This window comes from Sus scrofa, chromosome 3 (assembly GCF_054392235.1).
Source record: "Sus scrofa isolate SSC_HxYL_T2T_F1_AM1 chromosome 3, Sscrofa_HxYL_maternal_Yorkshire_Landrace_v2.0, whole genome shotgun sequence".
In the NCBI taxonomy this organism is placed as follows: Eukaryota; Metazoa; Chordata; class Mammalia; order Artiodactyla; family Suidae; genus Sus; species Sus scrofa.
Genome location: NC_139385.1, coordinates 88,753,330 through 88,771,214, shown reverse-complemented (window position 1 = coordinate 88,771,214; position 17,885 = coordinate 88,753,330). Strand labels below are relative to the sequence as shown.

Here is a 17,885-nt window from a genome sequence, read left to right as displayed (position 1 = left end):
GATGACTTTTGACAAAGTGAACCCTGAGCTGAGTGTGGCATCTGCCAAAGCATCTAGAGACAACCCCATTTACTGTAAGATCACAAAATCCAGGCTTCAGTGCAAGCAAGCGTTTTTAAAATAGCCTTTCTTCCGTACCTTAAAAAAATGTTAATGAGAAGGAATGAAAAGGATTCTCACTTTGAATCTGAAGCATTTTTTAATATCACCAAATGCTATTATTAAATATTCACTATATATGTGTGTGTACACATATACATATAAAAATAAGCAGTACAGATGTGGGCAGGAAAATTCTTAGCAAAACCCCCACATATTTCAAATACTGTTCTTCCTCATTATTGTCCTCTGCCATAATTAGCATGTTACAGCATAACAGGTGGCTTTCATTTATAGAATCCAAAATTAATGAAATTTGGAGATGGTCCTGTCTCTAAAAACAAACTGGCCATTCTAAAAAAAGGTATCCCTTAATCTACAAAACAAACAGAAACACACCAAACAATCTCATTTCATGTTGCTTCACTGCATCTTCCAAATTTCTAAATGTATTTCAATAAGTAAATTTAATATATTTACTGATGGTTTAAAATACACATAACTCAAGGAAAACAAGTCCTTATTATGAGCTTTACAAGAAAGAGGAAGAGAGAGAGAGAGAGGCAAAAAAAAAAAAAAAAAAAAAAAAAAAAAAGACTGTTTTTCTAGCTTGCTAACCCCAGATCTGTTTAATGCTCTCTGAGCGATAACAGAATTTACCACCACAGACAGGGCTGCTCCACAAATGCTAAATCTTAGGCAAATTTGTGGGCAGTTGTGTTACAGGTCCTGACCCAGCCATTCTGGACAGACAGACCAGAAAAGCATAAATAGTACTGCTATAAACTAACTATAGCATCTGTCCCTAACAAGAGGGACTCAAAAAGTATTTCTAAAAAAATATGAGGAGACACTGAATGGACTGTCAACACACAGAGGAATGTTTAATACACTCAAATAAACAAGATATGTGCCTTAACTAGTCAGGCATTGTTTAAATTTAGTGAGTGAAGGGAGAGGGTCAGACAGGCGACACAGCCTCCCAATTATGCAGAACAATTCTTTAGATCATGTGAAAGCTAAAATTAAACGTTGTTTTCAAATCTCTACCACCCTTTCTCCCACCTAGAAAAAGTTAATGTATGAATTCAGTATAAGCAAATTATGTTTTGCAAAAAAATATTCACTTAAGGGGACTAAAGCTTTCTGGCATTAAGTCATCCATCTTGGAGGGGTAGGAAAAAGCACAATATTTAAAAAGGAAATCTGACATAATAAATACAGTAGTTATTAACTCCTTAGCGCATCTCTGCTTATTCTTTTTTATTTATTTACTTATTTATTTTAAGTTTTAGGCTACCTAACTCTCCCCCCAAAGTGGGGAGAGGTATTCCACCTTTGCTGTTTCGTAGGCAGCATCTTTTAAACTCAGGGCTTAACAATAGGGATGGTTAAGACCATTGTTCTCTGAATATCCAAGGAGACATTTGTTCTCAGAAAGGGAGATGAGTGGACAAGAGCTCTGTGTCCACCAAAAGACCAGTGTTACCTCTCTGTCCTTGCACGTGGGTGCCCTTGTGGGCTCGAGTGTGTGTGCGCGCGCACACACACGCGCGCGCACACACACACACTCTTCAGTTCTTTACAATTTGAATAATTTTTTCCCTCCCTTAAAAAAAATATTAAAAGCACACACCGGAAAGGTTAGGCAGAAGAGAACCACAAGAAAATAAAGTTCGTGTAAACAGTAAGCACATACCTGGCGGGCGATGCCATTTCCTCTACATTGTGGAGCCCAAGTGCTGGGTATTCGCATTATTGCTACTATAGAGCTTCCGATAAAAATGGATCGGCTCTTGCGGATCTGAGAACCAGCTGGCTGCTTGAGAAGTGGTTTCCCCCATATATGATTCAGTCTCCTTGACAAATATACTGCATCGCACTGGATGAGTCATCCGAGGGTTAGTCCGCATTTTATAGGCCTGTTGTGTCATTACTCACATTCAACATCCTGCTTCTCAAAAGTGGAAGCTGGAAGCCTGACAGCTGACAGATGCTTTCTCCAATTAAAATACTGTTTTAAAAAAATTCCTGTAAGTTACGATGATCAATCATTGATGATACTGTGAAATGCCCTGGGAGCACGCGGCACAGCTCAATACCTGAGATTACAGTCTGTAGAACCACCAGTGCAAGTTGTTTATACCCGCCCAGGTCTCTAAATACCTCTGTGCAGAGTTGAAAGGAAGGACTCCCTCTCTTAAGCTCTCAGGGAAATGAATACAGACATACTGATTCTTATATTGCAAGGTTATCTAGTCGCAGGAGCTTTGTAAAGAAGAACACATATCAAAATTTTGTCCATGGGGTAATAATTCTGTTAGGTGGGATAGTGGCATTGTGTTTATCAAATGCCCACTTATGTTAGGGATGAAATGCTATCATAGCTGGGATTTGTTATGAAATATTTTTGTCCCCAAAAGAGGGAAGGGTAAAGAAATGTGATAAAATCTTGATAAATGCTGCATCCGTGGTTGTGAGTATATGGGAACTGGCTCTATTATTCTCTCTTCTCGAGGACCTCTGACAATTTTCATAACAAAATGTTTTTAAAAATGAAAAAAAATTTTTTTTCAGTCCCCACTGTATCCACACAAGGCACTTACTTTCCTAGTTAGGTATGAACCTACCACACGTATGAATGGGGGCATCGTTCACACAGGGCAACCAGGTGGCCCTGTGGGTGTGGGAGCCGCCAGCTGGAAGGTCCTGAGGCCACTGTCAGGCCTGCACCCACCCCCTGAACCCACACCTGGTGCCCTCTCCTCCCAAGAGTGTCTGGTAGTTGGTCCTCACGCTTTCTTTGAGGACACAAAAAGCCCCAGCTTCGTTTGTGACAGGGGAGAGGTGACTCTTCCCGGCTTCCTTCTATGGCTTTGGAGAGGCTCAGAGAGATTATCTAAGTCCCGTCCACAGTCCCCTCGCACCTACAAACCTCTCCAGGACGTGGCATGGTGTTTGTGTGACATTTCATGCTCAAACCATTTTATTTAAATTGAGGCTTTTTTCTTTTCTTTGTTTTGGTTTATTTTAAATCTTATGGTCACATCCATGGCATTTGGAAGTTCCCCAGGCTGAGGACTGAATCTGAGCCATAGCTATGGCAACACCAGATCCTTTAACCCACAGTGCTGGGCCGGGGATTGAACCTGCGCCTCTGCAGTGACCCGAGCCGCTGCCATCGGATCCTTAACCCACTCTGCTGTGGCGGGAACTCCCTTAAACCATCTGAAGGAGGAAGAGAGCTTTGATTTTATGGCCAGAAAAACCCCAGATATGGAAGCTCCCGTGTATGTTAAATGAAATCACTGTTGAAACTAGCTGTGGTTTAAAAAGCCCTCTGTGCTAGGACATTCTTAAGGCGTGTGACAAGTCATCACAGGCCCAGGAAAGCCTAGGGCCTCAGGACTGCTCTCTGTAGGGGTGACACCAAAGGAAAGGAGGAGGTGTCAGGCCGAGGCCCCCACCTCCACCAACAGCCAGCCTGGTCCTCAAAGGACTGGGCCCAAGAGGGCTACAAACCAGCTGCAAATGGTTGTGAGGGGCCCCATGCCACGTCAAGTGACCCTCACGAATCCAGACTGTGCAGGACTGTGTGGGGGACGGAACTGAAGCCTTCCTTGTTTTTTGCAGGTTCTTCCTTCAAACGGACTGCAGGCTACAGGCGTATCAAAATGTCCCCTCAAAATGAAAAATCACCTTGCACATACTTGCAAAGTATCATTTACCTTAACTGCAATAGGTAGAAATGGGGGACTTAATACACTTTTAGCCTCATTTGAGTTTCTGTGACTATTTAAGAAATAAATCCATAGTTTATTAAAGGTCTTTTTTGGGGGGTGCTTTGCTTCTTAGGGTCCCACCCGAGACATATGGAAATTCCCAGGCTAGGGGTCAAATTGGGGCCACAGCTTCTGGCCTACACCACAGCCGCAGCAACACGTGATCCGAGCCACAGTTGTGACCTATGCCACAGCTCATGGCAATGCTGGATCCCTGACCTACTGAGCAAGGCCAGGGATTGAGCCCACATCCTCACGGATACTAGCTGGATTTGTTTCCCCGGCGCCATGAAGGGAACTCCCTCATTAAAGATTTTTATAATTCAGATTTCACTAACTGAAAATATAAGAGTAATAGCGATAATAAGGTACACTCACAGAAAAGGCATGAGAACACGGCAGATATGGTAAAATGTTAACGAAAGGGAAACCAGTTATAGAAGAGTCCTTCATACTATTCGTTTCACACTTACAGAAAAGTTGCAAGTTTCAAAATAGAGTTAAACACAGAAACACAAAAAAATATATAATCCTGTTACCAAGAAAAAGATTTTATGGATTTAATAACCACCATAATTTCTACTGCTATCCTCACGCATTTATTTTTATTTATTTGCTTTTTTAATTTTTAGCTGCCTTGCAGCATATGGAGCTCCCGGGCAGGGATCAGATCCAAGCTGCAATCTCAACGTAAGCCGAAGTTGCGGCAGTTCTGGAGCCTTAACCCACTGTGCCCACTGGGGATGGAACCTGCATCCCAGCGCTCTGCTGTGCCACAGTGGAAGCTCCTCCTCGCCCATTCAAAAAAAAAAAAAAAAAAAAGAAAAAAAAGAAAGAAAAAATTAGACCATAAGGAAACTTACTAAAACGTAAACATTAGGAAATGCTTCTGGGTTAGGGATTCTCAAAGAGCATTCCTTGCAAATGATTTTATAAGAGGCTCCAAAAGCAAAACAAATTCCAAACAAACATTTTGGGAAAACAACACACTATAGCCTCAAGAATACTAAGTTTGTTTAGTCTTGCAATTCACTAATTGATTTGACCACATTACCCCCCAACCATTACCATCCCTACGAGTTGAAGAAAGCACTTTGGGAAGTACTTTTCCCCTGGATCTTGTACTCTATACAATTTCTTCAGAACACACAACAAAAGACATCCAAACCTGATCTCTGCCACTTTTAATGGACATGTCTATTTGGCAGACTTGTACGCTGATGACCACAGGCAGCCCCTCTGACCACACCTCAAAGCTCTTGGAACCTGAAAACCAGCCTGGATGTCTTTGGCCCCTGATCTCCCCAGGCCTTTACATTTGCATCCCCTAGCAGAGGTTAACTAGGAGTTTCTTGGTGGGTGTTAAGCAGAGGTTAACTAGGAGTTCCTTGGTGGCCTAGTGGTTAAAGTGTCAGCATTGTCACTGCTGTGGCTCAACTTTGATCCCAGGTCCAAGGAATCCTGCATGCTGTGGGTGTGGCCCAAGAACCAAAAAACAAAACTAGCTGGAAGACACAGCAAAACATGGCTTCCAATTTCTTATAACTTGCTAATGGACTCATTTTTAGAATTTTTGCCATATATTAATTTATACAAGAATTTTAAGCAATTATATTTTTGCATATATTTGGGGGTCGGGGGGCACAGATGGCTAAAGCCCAATACTGGTTAATGTCAAGATTTAAAAGCACAAAAGCAGGAGCTCCTGCTGTGGCTCAGTGGTTAAGGAATCTGACGAAGAACCATGAGGTTGCGGGTTCGATCCCTGGCCTTGCTCAGTGGGTTGAGGCTCCGGCGTTGCTGTGAGCTGTGGTGTAGGTCGAAGACACGGCTTGGATCCCACATTGCTGTGGCTGTGGTGTAGGCCGGTGGCTACAGCTCTGATTAGACCCCTAGCCTGGGAACCTCCATATGCCGCAGTTGTGGCCCTAGAAAAGGCAAAAAGACAAAATAAAATAAAATAAAGGCATAAAAGCAAATGTGGCTATCAATGATGTAGGGACCCTGGGCTGGGCTGGGTAGTGGTGAAGAGCTTGAGCCTGGTTAAGCTGTCTTGGTTCCAAATCTAGCCTGGCTCTTACTTACATCACGTACCTTCTCTAAGCCTCTGATTCTCTACCTGTAAAATGGGTGTAATACTGTTAGCAACCTCACAGAATTGCTCTGAACGGGATAGATGGGATCATCTACAACAGTACTTTTTAGCATAGGGCCTGGCCATATTCAGAGCTCCAATAATGCAAACGACAATGATGAGGATATTTCTAAGTTTTATAGATTTAGATGGTCAGGAGTAGTCAAGTCATGGCCAACCACCACACTGGTCTGTTTATATATCATCTGTGGCTGCTTTAGAGCTACAAACTCTAAAAGTTGAGCAGTTGTGACAGAAACCATATGGTCCCCAAAGCTGAAAATATTTACTATCCAGACCTTCAGAGAACAAGTTTGTTGACCCCAGGGTGATCCACGTTTGGATGGATAAAGAACCAGATCTTTTCCCTATAGAAGTCTTGGACCCTTGTTCTGCTTAAGATCTCAATTTAGAATCAGCTACACAGTGTTATTTAGGCAATCTGGTCCACATGAACTGTGTAGCTCAGGCTTTCCCTACAATGTGAAATACACGCCTTGGTGCTGTCTCCAGGCGGGTGGGTGGGGAATCTACGGGGCCTGAGGTTGCCTGTTGGTCTTTCCGCCTCCCCTCCTTCCTGACCGCCCCCATTTCAGAGGCCGGTGACCCCAGCTGATGCGAGTCCACAGCTGTAATTCCCTTCCCCCACGTCACATCTGTGCATTATGTTGAAACCACACGTGTCCCCAGAGCCTCAAGCAAGAGGTGAAAGATGATCTGGAAGAGGCATTCAGGAAACTGAGCAAACAGAAATGAAGGATGCTTTGAAAAGGGCTGTACAGCCGTGGGCAGGATTCATACAGCACAAGGGGCCTTCAGAAACACGGGCCGCTGCAACCCTGCCATTGCCAGCCAGAGTCCAGTAAGGAGACTGAGGGTCAACCCAGAAAAATGAGGACCACGCCTCGAGTGAAGGTCCCAAGATGCATCCCTGTATCCAGTCGTGCTGCCTATTTTCTTTGGCAGGAAAGCCTGTTTATTTGGGGAAAATAAACCCACAGCATTAATGGATAATGCAGGTGAAGGGACTCCTGGGACTGGTCTCTGGGAGAGGAAATTTGAACAAAAGAAACCATTCTAACTGCCTTCAGTTATTCTCTGTTGTCTTATTTAAAAAAAAAAAAAAAAGTCCTAGCCAGCTGCTCAGACAGAGATTAAGTCTGTACTTAGACACCCAGTCTTTCTGGTGGCCACTTGCCTTCCTGGCAAATATCAACATCTTGGCGAAGCCAATCCAACAGCAAACTGCCTGTGTTAAATACCAAAGTGCATGATGAGGGCTGGGCTGGGGCTGGTCAAGGAAGAGAAGGCAGGCAGACGGTGTCTGCTGTTACCCACTGAGAGCAGGATTTCAGAGATGGCATGCAGAGTGACAAACCTCACTCGAAGCCAAGTCAGTTTTCGGCTGTGTTCCTTCAAGTGTAACTGTCTAGCCCAGGGATAAAATATGGCTCCCTCCAAAGCTCATGGTTAATTTGGGGATGTTCAGCTTGGCCAGAGCCAGAAGACCTGTGCTGATTAAATGCATACGAGCTATTGTGCTAAGCAGATTTTTTTGAAAAATACTCTTAAGTTGCGAGGACTTCTCAGAGCTAGGCTTGTGGGTTCAGCCAGGTTTCTTTAGGGAAAGGCAATGGGAACACACATTCACCAGGGGCCCATGTGGTGAGGGGTGCTCTGTGTGGCTATAGCAACGCACCCACAAATTTCATTCCTGGTCTGTGTGGAGGAAAACAGGGGGATGAACGACTAGGTCGACTTGGGCAGGAAAGTCTGGATTTTGCAAACAAGACTGCTAAAAGAGGAAGAAGGAATCTGAGATACATCTGAAATATGGGAACATCACCCTGGGAAATCATAGAAGGAGCCATGGGCTTGAATAGCAAGGAAGAGCTAAGAGCATTCAGGGTTCTGGGTCTATGGCTGAGCTGCAGGCCAGGCATCCATCACATCATTTCCCCCTTTCAGCCCAGAGAGCAAACGGGCAACAGGGCCTGGCCTCCAAACCCTGGGCTGCAGAGAGAAACCAAACCTATGTCAAGGGGTGAGGTTGCCTCAAGACCTGGAAAGACTCCCTCTCTCCACACACAGGGAGTGCCTAAGGGGTGACTACCTAGTGTGCTTAACATCTGCCAGATGGAGATGAGGAGTGAGGTCTGTGTCTGAAATCTGCTTAAGGCTGGATGGATGGTTTAATTCTCAAGGTATCATGGCACAGACTGAGCGTACTAAACCCAAATCTGCCAGCGGCCTAGCTCGGCGCTCTGTGGTTTCCCTAATCTCGAGCCAGAATTAGACCTGAGGCCGCTCAAAGGCCGTAGAATTCCAGGGACAGTCTTCAAAAGAGGACTCTACCTCTCACCCTGATTGATGCTGGTCACCATAAAACAAACAAACAAACAAAAAAAACATATCCAGGACAATGGTAGCCACCTTTTTTGTCAGATGGTAGTGCATATAGTGAGCTGCAGAAATGGAAATCTCTTCTGAGAACCCCCAACAACACTCTTTATAATCATCTGCCTGGGTATATAACACACACATGATGGGAGTTGGAATCCTGCACATTTATTCTGCTGAGAGGCAGCAGCTTGGGCCTGGCCTTGCCCTAGTTATATGACCTGGGGCTGTGCAGGTCTCTTACCTTCTTTGTGCCTCAATTTCCTTGTCTAGAAAATGTAGGGCTTAAACTAGCTCAGTCCTTAAAGCTTCAAAATTGTACAAAGAATGGATTGGTAACAGCTAGAGGGGAAAGCTGCTTAGTAATGCAAGCAGACAGAGAAGAAAGAGGAGTGGAAAGAAAGCTGGGCAGTGATGGCGAATCAAGACTAAGCTGACCCTGGATCCAAGAGGCCAACTTAAACGAACCTACCCATTTAAAAGGATGCGGATCTCACGCCAAAGCTGGAACTGACTTTTCCTTATGAATGACATTACTTAACAACAGCAGCCACCGTTGACATTAGCCACAGTTGTATCAGAGGCAGGCACTGAGCCTTCCAGTCTCACAGGGCTTTTAGTCACAGACAGAGACGGGAGATAGGGGAGTCTTCGCCGTCTGCACGGCTGTCAGTGCATAATGAGAGCATTTTGTTATGACTCGCATGTCATCTTTGCCATCGGACTTGAGATTCTTAAAAAGAGGCTCCTCCCCTTTTTAATTTTTGTAACTCAGCATCTGGCAAAGGTCAAACTCGTGGTAGGTCGAGTTTCTTTTATTGATTCAACAGACACAGATTAACCTTTATTGGCTTAAATGGGGAGGTGGAGATGAAGATTATAGAAAGGGAAGAAATGACAGAAAGGTCGCAGCAAACTCTTGTGTATTTTTTCTACTACAAAAAGTGTTAGGTTCCCTGTAGAGCCTTTAGGAGATACAAAGAAAAATATTCACCTGCAATGACAGCTAGGTGGTAGAATTTAAGAGCCTTATAGGTCATCTTTAGTCATGTGATGCATGTTTACTAATTTAATGTGTTCTTTGCCACTGTCTGAATCCTTTCCAAAAAAAAAAAAAAATTGAGAAATATTTTTCTGTTTATTCATTTCTGATTTTAAAAAACCAAAAAGATATGGCATGCAGGGCTTGGATTTTTTTTTTCCCTGTTTCAGTGCAGCACCCCAAAGGGGCAAATGAATAATTTATGAGTTTTAACATTTTATGGGCCTTAGAATATTAACTACTAACCAGAAGAGCAGCCTAGAATTCTAAAACAAACCTTAGAGATATCTAGTTCTATAGCAACCACATTTGACAGATAAGGAAACTGAGGCCAGTGGTCAAATTTCTTGTTCAAATTTAGTTGTAGCAGCCAGAACCAGGCCTAAAACCGCTGACACTAAGTCTGTTTTTCCTTACTGAGAATTACCTACCTAGCTAAAACCAAAATCATCCCTAAATTCTGTCACCCTATTAACTTCTGGTTTCTGAAAAGCAATTAGAGACGACTCCAGAACAAGAAAAGCAGATGATGGCGTCCAGAATATTTATTTACCTGCACTAGAATTCTCAGGCACCAGGTTAAATAAATCATCAGAAGGACAGCCAAAGTTACTCATTATTTTGAAAAGTGTTTCCAGGTTGTCACCAACATTTGAATCCTTTCAGGAATTTTAAAAATAGGCTAGTGAACCTGAGGTAGGGCTTGCTGGTCAACACACTGCAAAAGCTCAGATAAAGATTATGGATCCACGGCACAGACACCAATTTCTTGAGTTCTGCGTAGGGAAAGTACAGTTGGGGAGCATGTAACTTGCCTCAAGTCTCTCCCTCTCTCAGGAACAACTCCCCCCCCCCCCCCCCCCCCCCCCCGTCCTGAGAGCGGTCACAAGAACACTTGCGGGGAAAGGGAAGAATTCGCCGTACCTCGCCAAGCAAAGAAACTTCCTCCAGATGGTAGTTAAGGTGTGTGCCCTACAGGGAAGTCTCATAGATTCAGTTAACCTTCCAAATTCAACACCAAGAGTCTGGTTGGTTGATTTATTTAGTCTTTTTAGGGCAGCACCCGTGGCATATGGAGGTTCCCAGGCTAGGGGTTGAATTGGAGCTGCAGTGACTGGCCTACACCACAGCCACAGAAACGCCAGATCTGAGCTGCATCTGCCACTACACCACAGCTCACGGCAATGCCAGATCCTTAGCCCACGGAGCGAGGCCAGGGATCGAACCTGCATCTTCATGGATACTAGTCAGGTTCATTAACCACTGAGCCATGATGGAAACTCAGCTTCAAGTTTTATTAAAGTAAGTATCAGGTGGCTAAGAGGGACCAGTGAAGGGAATGGACAATGAAAGTGGGTCCCACTTACTTTACAGACAAAAAAACCCAAAGAGTAAGCCCCAAATGCACACCCTGGAATAAAACATAAAAGGTATATTTGTGCAAGAGCCAAGAATAGATCCTGAGTGTCCTTGGACTTCATCTTTCAGAGTGCTTCTAAACAAGACTTGTTCCTACATGTTTTTTCTTTGAAGTCTCCCCAAAGATACTCTCTGCCCTTCTTTCTCCACTCAGGAAGGAGAAAATTGTTTCACAGATTTCATTTGTTTGTTTCCTGTGAGCCCTGAGGAGTTGTCTCTGCTACTGAGAATATACCGGATGTGAAGAGCAAGTCTTAACATTAGAACATTCCATGCCACCAGGGTGGGACCGGTTCAGCTCAGAGGGATTTTGCTACCACTCAACAAAATCTGGAAATAAATACAAACACATTGGCAATAGGGTGCATAGGATACCAATGGATATGAGAAAGAATGAGCAGAGGGGCTAGAATGGGAAAGGAAGCCATGCCTACCCTCCCATCACGCCCCCTCCTCAGAAGACAGCAGCTAACTGCAGGAGGACACAGGCAGCTCCCCCTCTCCATCCGCTATGATTCAACTTTGGCTCTTGTCAGCTCAGTTTCAGGATGAGGAAGGGGGAGAGCCCAGGAGCTGCAGAACAGCAGCAAATATTTATAACCTACTGCTGAGCGAGGCATCATGGGAAGAACATGGCACACATGCCCTGGGCTGGCCATATTCTCACTGGTCCATTTCAGAACAGAGCTGGCATGTTTAAGTGCAGGTAAAAAATGATCAGAAGCTTGTAAAACAGACCAGCTGGAGTGTAACGAGTAATCAGTACATCTGTGCCATGTAAGTATAAATGTATTTATCCCTTTTAATTTAGTTCATTGTTCTGCATAGGTAACACAGTCATGATTCAGAAATTAAAATATAAAAAGGTATACTCCCACCACATTCCATCTGCCCTAATCCTTCTCTCACCCAACAAGCCGGTAGGAACCACTTTTTTTTTTTTTTTTTTGTCTTTTTGCCTTTTCTAGGGCCACTTCCTGTGGCATATGGAGGTTCCCAGGCTAGGGGTTGAATCGGAGCTGCAGCCGCTGGCCTATGCCAGAGCCACAGCAACGCGGGATCTGAGCCACGTCTGCAACCTACACCACAGCTCACAGCAACACTGTATCCTTAACCCACTAAGCAAGGCCAGGGATCAAACCTGCAACCTCATGGTTCCTAGTCTGATTTGTTAACCACTGCGCCACGACGGGAACTGCAGGAGCCACTTTTAAAAGTTATATATCCTTCCTGGAAATATATTTTTCTCACCCTTTCTCACCAAAAAAGGCAGCATATCACTGATATGTTCTGTTATCCCTCAGAGAGCTTTCCTCTTTTTTTTTTTAATGGAGGCACCTGTGGCATATGGACGTTCCCTGGCCAGGCACTGAATCGAGGCTACAGTTGCAACCTATAGCTATGTCAACACTAGATACTTTAACCTACTGTGCCAGGCCAGGAATCAAACCTGCAACTCTGCAGCGACCCAAGCTGCTGCAGTCAGATTCTTAACCCACTGCATCACTGTAGGAACTCCCCTGGGAGATCTTTCCATATGGGTACACAGATAATTCATTCCCTTTTTATGTCTATACAACATCCAAGTACAAGGATGTACCATGGTTTATTTAGCCAGTTCCTCATTAATGAACATTTAGGCTTTTCTAGAACTTTTAGCCATTGAAAACAATCTTGTGATGAACAACTTTATATATCAGAGTTGCCTTTATATATTAAGATGCTTAATTTACTGCTCTGTAACTACCTGGCCATGATATAGAGAAAGAAGGAAGACAACCTTGCACCTGCGAATCCATCTGAAATCAAGACAAATCTCCACTAAAGCAAAAAATATGATTACAGAACTATATACAATGAGATTTTGGTTTGGTATGTTACATAAGGAGCAGGCACTCCTGCGATATTTGTAGGAGTGAGAGAGTTCAATTATCCTTTAGGCTGCCCATTCTCCAACTTTCTCCTACTCACCCTCCAAGAACCTCACCCACCCATTCATCCTAGGGGCCATCCAGGCACCTGCCCCTTTAGGAAATTCTAATAGCATTCTTATCTCATAGACACTGTGCCCAAGTGGTGACTGTGAGGTTCCTGGTGCTACCTCAGAGGGTAGAAAGTAACACTCTCTGCCCCAGTCATCATCTGCGCCCACACTCAAGAGGTCCGTCTGGAGGTGAAGCCAGACAGAACCATCTGCATCCCTAGGGAAGCTGAACTGCCGGCTGGTCCCTACATCACAGCATCAGTGCCAGGTGAACCCTCAGAAGTAAACAGCGAACAGGACCCCTGAGCAGAGTCCAGAGAGGACCCAAGAGGCAGTCCCAACGCTTCCCAGCCACCGCCTCCAGCCCAGGAGCAGGAAGTTCTAAGCTGTCCATGGAGCTGACTCATAATTCTCTTTTCACAAGCACCCTGAAGGTTCTATTCTAAGTTTACCAAAGGGAACATGCCTTCAGGCAGAAGCAGAGCAGCACAGAAGCCGTAGCAGGTGGGGCCTCCGTGAGCTTTTCCTCTGCGACAGGTCAAGGTCCACTACAAAAGCTAAGTGCCAAGGAGACACCAAATGGCATTCACACCTTCTTTCAGAGGTGCACATGCATTACTACCTGTATCTGTACCCAGTGATGGCTTAAATACCCCAGGGTTAAAGCGAAACATTAAAAATGAATTATACTTGTTTGGATCTAAATTGGAACAAGCCAAATGTATAAAAGCATAAAAATGTTAAATATTGTTATTATTATTGTTAGTTTTTTAGGGCTGCATCCACAGCATATGGAAGTTCCCAGGCTAGGGGTCCAATCAGAGTATGGCTGCAGGCCTACACCACAGCCACAGCAACAACAGATCCGAGTCACGTCTGCAACCTACACCACAGCTCATGGCAACACAGGATCCTTAACCCATTGAGCAAGGCCAGGGATTGAACCCGCAACCTCATGGTCCCCAGCCAGATTCGTTTCTGCTGCGCCACAACGGGAACTCCAAATAGTTATTATTTTGTATTAAACACTTTATAAATTCCTGACCTTTTGAAATGTGGGAACTAAATAAGTAATGTAAGTGGGGCAGAAATCCTGCTCAAAGTATGTTTTGTAGTTGAGCCATAGAAGAGACTTTAGAATTATTACTTCAAAAAAATTAATTTTTAGTTATACAACTTTATCTTTGAGAAATCAATTTCTTTCCTTCTTTTTTCTTGGCCACAAGTGCAGCGGCCTGACGTGGGATCTCAGTTCCCAGGCCAGGAATTGAATGCAGGCTGTAGTGGTGAAAGTGCCCAATCCTAACCACTAGACCACCAGGGAACTCCCCATGAAAGCATTTTTAAAACAAATTGGAAAAAACTAAACACCGATTTGTGTTCAGTTCTTAGTGTATTAAACGAGATTACATAATCACTGTTGTTTTCTTTGGTATGATGATGGTATTATAGTCATATTTTTAAAGTCATTATTTCGTAGAGCTAGGTATTTAAGTATTTATGGATGAAATGATGCATGCGATTTGCTTTAAAATACTCTACCCTACCCCATCTTCCCCCAAAAGTATATGGTGAATGCTGAGTGGTAAGAACATGGGGTCCATTATACTGTCCTCTTTGCCTTAGTGAATATGTAAAATGTTTCATAAGACAGGTTGTTATTACAGCTACATGCCACTGAAACCTCACTGCTGATGAGAACAGGCTTGAACCCCTAGTGGTGACACCTCAGCCCCAGATGATGGGGTTAGTGACTGCATGAAAGCAAGTCAGCTAAGTAAGTAACTGCACCAGAAGATTTTTCTTCCCATCAAGTAAGACACTGGTTCACAAACTTGGCTGCACGTTGGAAATCACCTGGGAGGTTTGCAGGGTTTTTGTTGTTGTTGTTGTGTGTGTGTGTTTTTTCTTCCTGCCCACCCAGCACACAGAAGTTCTCAGGCCAGGAACTGTACCACAGCAGGGACAACACTGGATCCTTAACCTGCTGAGCCACCAGTGAACTCCTATGTGGTATATTTTTGATTTTTAATTTCTTTTTCTTTTTATGGCCACACCTGCAGCACATGGAAGTTCCCAGGCCAAAATGGAGCTGTGGCTGCAGGCCTCTGCCAAAGCCACACGGGACCTTCAACCCACTGAGGCCAGGGATTGAGCCCGAATCCTCGTGGAGATTATGTTGGGTTCTTAATCTGCTGAGTCACAAAGGGAACTCCCCTTGTGTGTTTTTTTTTTTTTTTTAATTGATGCCCAATCTAATTGTTTAAGGGCATAGTCTGGATTTCTAGATTTTTCAAAGTTCACCAGGCAATTCTAATGGATAGCAAAGTTTAAGAATCAGCATTCCAGAAACCAAACAGGGAGGTTCAGGAAAAAGTCAGGGGTAAGTGCGAGAGGACAGTGGCAGCTGGATGCTCTCTGCACATCTACCTGTGACCCCCTGAGTCTAATCAGCTGTCTCTTCAGGGCCCTCAAGTCTGGGGTCCAGACCAAGCTTCCCTGAACTACTGGTTCAATCAAGAATGATGCTAGAGCTGCAGTAAAAACGGGGCACTTGGAAAATGGATGAAAACCAGAAGCTGGGCCTACTTTAAAGCCAGACAAGAGGACCTGTTATCAATATCAGGACTGCAGCTCATAGGAAGCCCTCCGCTGACTGTTCGCCCTCACCCACCCGAGCAAGAAGCGCCAATGTGCATTGCTGCAGAAAAGCTCCTGTTCTATGAGGTTGGCGGGTCTTAAGCAGCTTAATGGGTTAGAGCTGCTGAGTGCTCAAGCCCCTAACAGCTGGCCTTACTCAAAGCAGAGAGGAAGTGGCAGGTCTCCTCTTTGGAGGGCGAGCCTTACCTCACAGAGGGACAGGGGAAATTTTCCTGCGACAGGTGGCATGTCCTGATGTACAACTGTGGGCCGCTGCCCACATTCCTGAGGCAATGGGGTTAATTCTGGTGTTGCTCTCACGGCCCTGGGAGAGGTGGAGGGCTTGCATCTGTTGAGGCTCCTCATAGATGGAACTCCTCTGACTCTTCCTCACGACAGTGCTAGTGTGAAGTCTTTACTGTGCTCCCATTTTACAGATGACAGAAACAGAGCCTGGGCACTGCTGGTTATGACATCACAGTCAACCTGGTGAAGTTTGACGGGCAAATTCGAAAGCCCCACTCTCTTTCCATAGCAATGTCCAAGATAAACCAAACACGGCAAGCTCCCTCCCACCCATAGGAAATCATCCAAAGGCTGCTGGTGGCCCAGCTTCCCTGGATTAGCCAATTAGTCATCACCAGCCTGAAGATACAAAACCTTTGAACTTTCTTCCATCATTCCACAGGGACACGCGTTTGTTCTCCACCCTGGGTGAGCCCCAGCCGAGTGCCAGCCGCTCAGAAGCCCGTGGAATCTGGAAGGAGGAGTCCTTTCACACACCCAGCTTTAAAGTCCTCTCACCAAGCTGAGGGCCCTTCCCTCGTCACACACACACTTCACACCTTCAGACCTGAATTCTGTGTGTCCCTTGTGAGGGGTCAACAGACCTGGAATTAAGTCGACCCAGGGCCAAGGCCAGCTTTTGGTCTCTTCTCCTCAGACGCAGGAAACTTTCTGCTACTGGCCCCATAAGTGCCAAATGCAAGGCCAAATTAGCTGGTACTTAGTACAGTCGGTGTACATAAGACTAACTTTTACTTCCCAAACGCAACTTTATAGAGCTTAGTTAATACTGCTCACTCGCCCTCACACTCCTGCCTTTAAAGTTTTTGTCCTAGGAGACTTTGCTCATATTCCAAAGATGCTGTCCCAAGTCAAAGTTGCCTGGAACCCTTCTTCTGGAACTGCCTTCAAGGCTAGTCTTATAATAAATGAGCTGGCCATTCAAATTTTAAAATCCTTACTTTAAAAAAAAAGTTAACCTTTTAATTTAGTTTTAAACAATTTCACGTTTTCCAAATAATTGAAGTCTAGCTGACTTGTAATGTTGTGTCTGTTTCAGGTGTACACAAAGTGATTTATGTATATATGTATTGTTTTCCTGATTCGTTTCCATTATAGGTTACTACAAGATACTATTCAGTTCCCTGTGCTACACAGTAAATCCTTGCTGTTCATCTGCTTTATATGTAGTGCTGTGCATCTGTTAATCCCATACTCCTAATTTATCACCCCCCTCTCCTGTCTCCTTTGGTAACCATAAATTTATTTTCTATATCTGTGAGTCTGCGTCTGTTTGTAAATAAGTTCATTTGTATTTTTTTTAAGAGTCCACATATACATGATCTGTATTTCTCTGACTTACTTCATTTAGTAAGATAATCTCTAGGTCCATCCATGTTGCTGCAAATGGCATAATTTCACTCTTAAAATGACTGAGTGATATTCCACTGTGTGCGTGTGTGTGTGTGTGAGTACCACATCTTCTTTACCCCTTCATCTGCTGATGGACATTTATCTTTATTTTTTTTTCTTTTTTTTTTTTTCTTTTTGTCTTTTTGCTATTTCTTGGGCTGCTCCCATGGCATAGGAGGTTCCCAGGCTAGGGGTGTAATTGGAGCTATAGCCGCTGGCCTACGCCAGAGCCACAGCAACGCGGGATTCGAGCCACGTCTGCAACCTACACCACAGCTCATGGCAACGCTGGATCCTTAACCCACTGAGCAAGGACAGGGACCAAACCTGCAACCTTATGGTTCCTAGTCAGATTCGTTAACCACTGCGCCACGGCGGGAACTCCTATCTTTACTTTTTAATTCAGCACTATTTTTTCTTAGTGGATCTATCACCAAAGCTTATTCTTTTTTGTTTGTTTTTTGTTTTTGTCTTTTTAGGGCCACACCCAAGGCATATAGAGGCTCCCAGGAGAGGGGCTGAATGGGAGCTGTAGCTGCTGGCCTACACCACAGCCACAGCAACATGGGATCTGAGCCATGTCTGTGACCTACACCACGGCTCATCACAACGCTGGACCCTTAACCCACTGGGAGAGGCCAGGGATTGAACCTGAGTCCTTATGGATGCTAGTCAGATTTGTTTCTG

At 44.4% G+C, this 17,885-nt stretch overlaps 1 protein-coding gene across 3 annotated transcripts in view; it reads right to left on the bottom strand.

The window, feature by feature from the left end:
• The window catches only part of SPRED2 (sprouty related EVH1 domain containing 2), a 121,901-nt gene that overhangs the window by 54,780 nt on the left and 49,236 nt on the right, over positions 1-17,885 (bottom strand). The window contains exon 1 of one of the 3 annotated variants that reach the window (XM_021087444.2): positions 1,799-2,273. The exons of the other annotated variants lie outside the window; for them this stretch is intronic. Within the exon in view, the coding sequence (XP_020943103.1) occupies positions 1,799-1,815 (17 nt within the window). The 5' untranslated portion in view covers positions 1,816-2,273. Of the gene's footprint in view, positions 1-1,798; positions 2,274-17,885 lie in introns of those variants that run through there. 3 annotated transcript variants of the gene reach the window in all.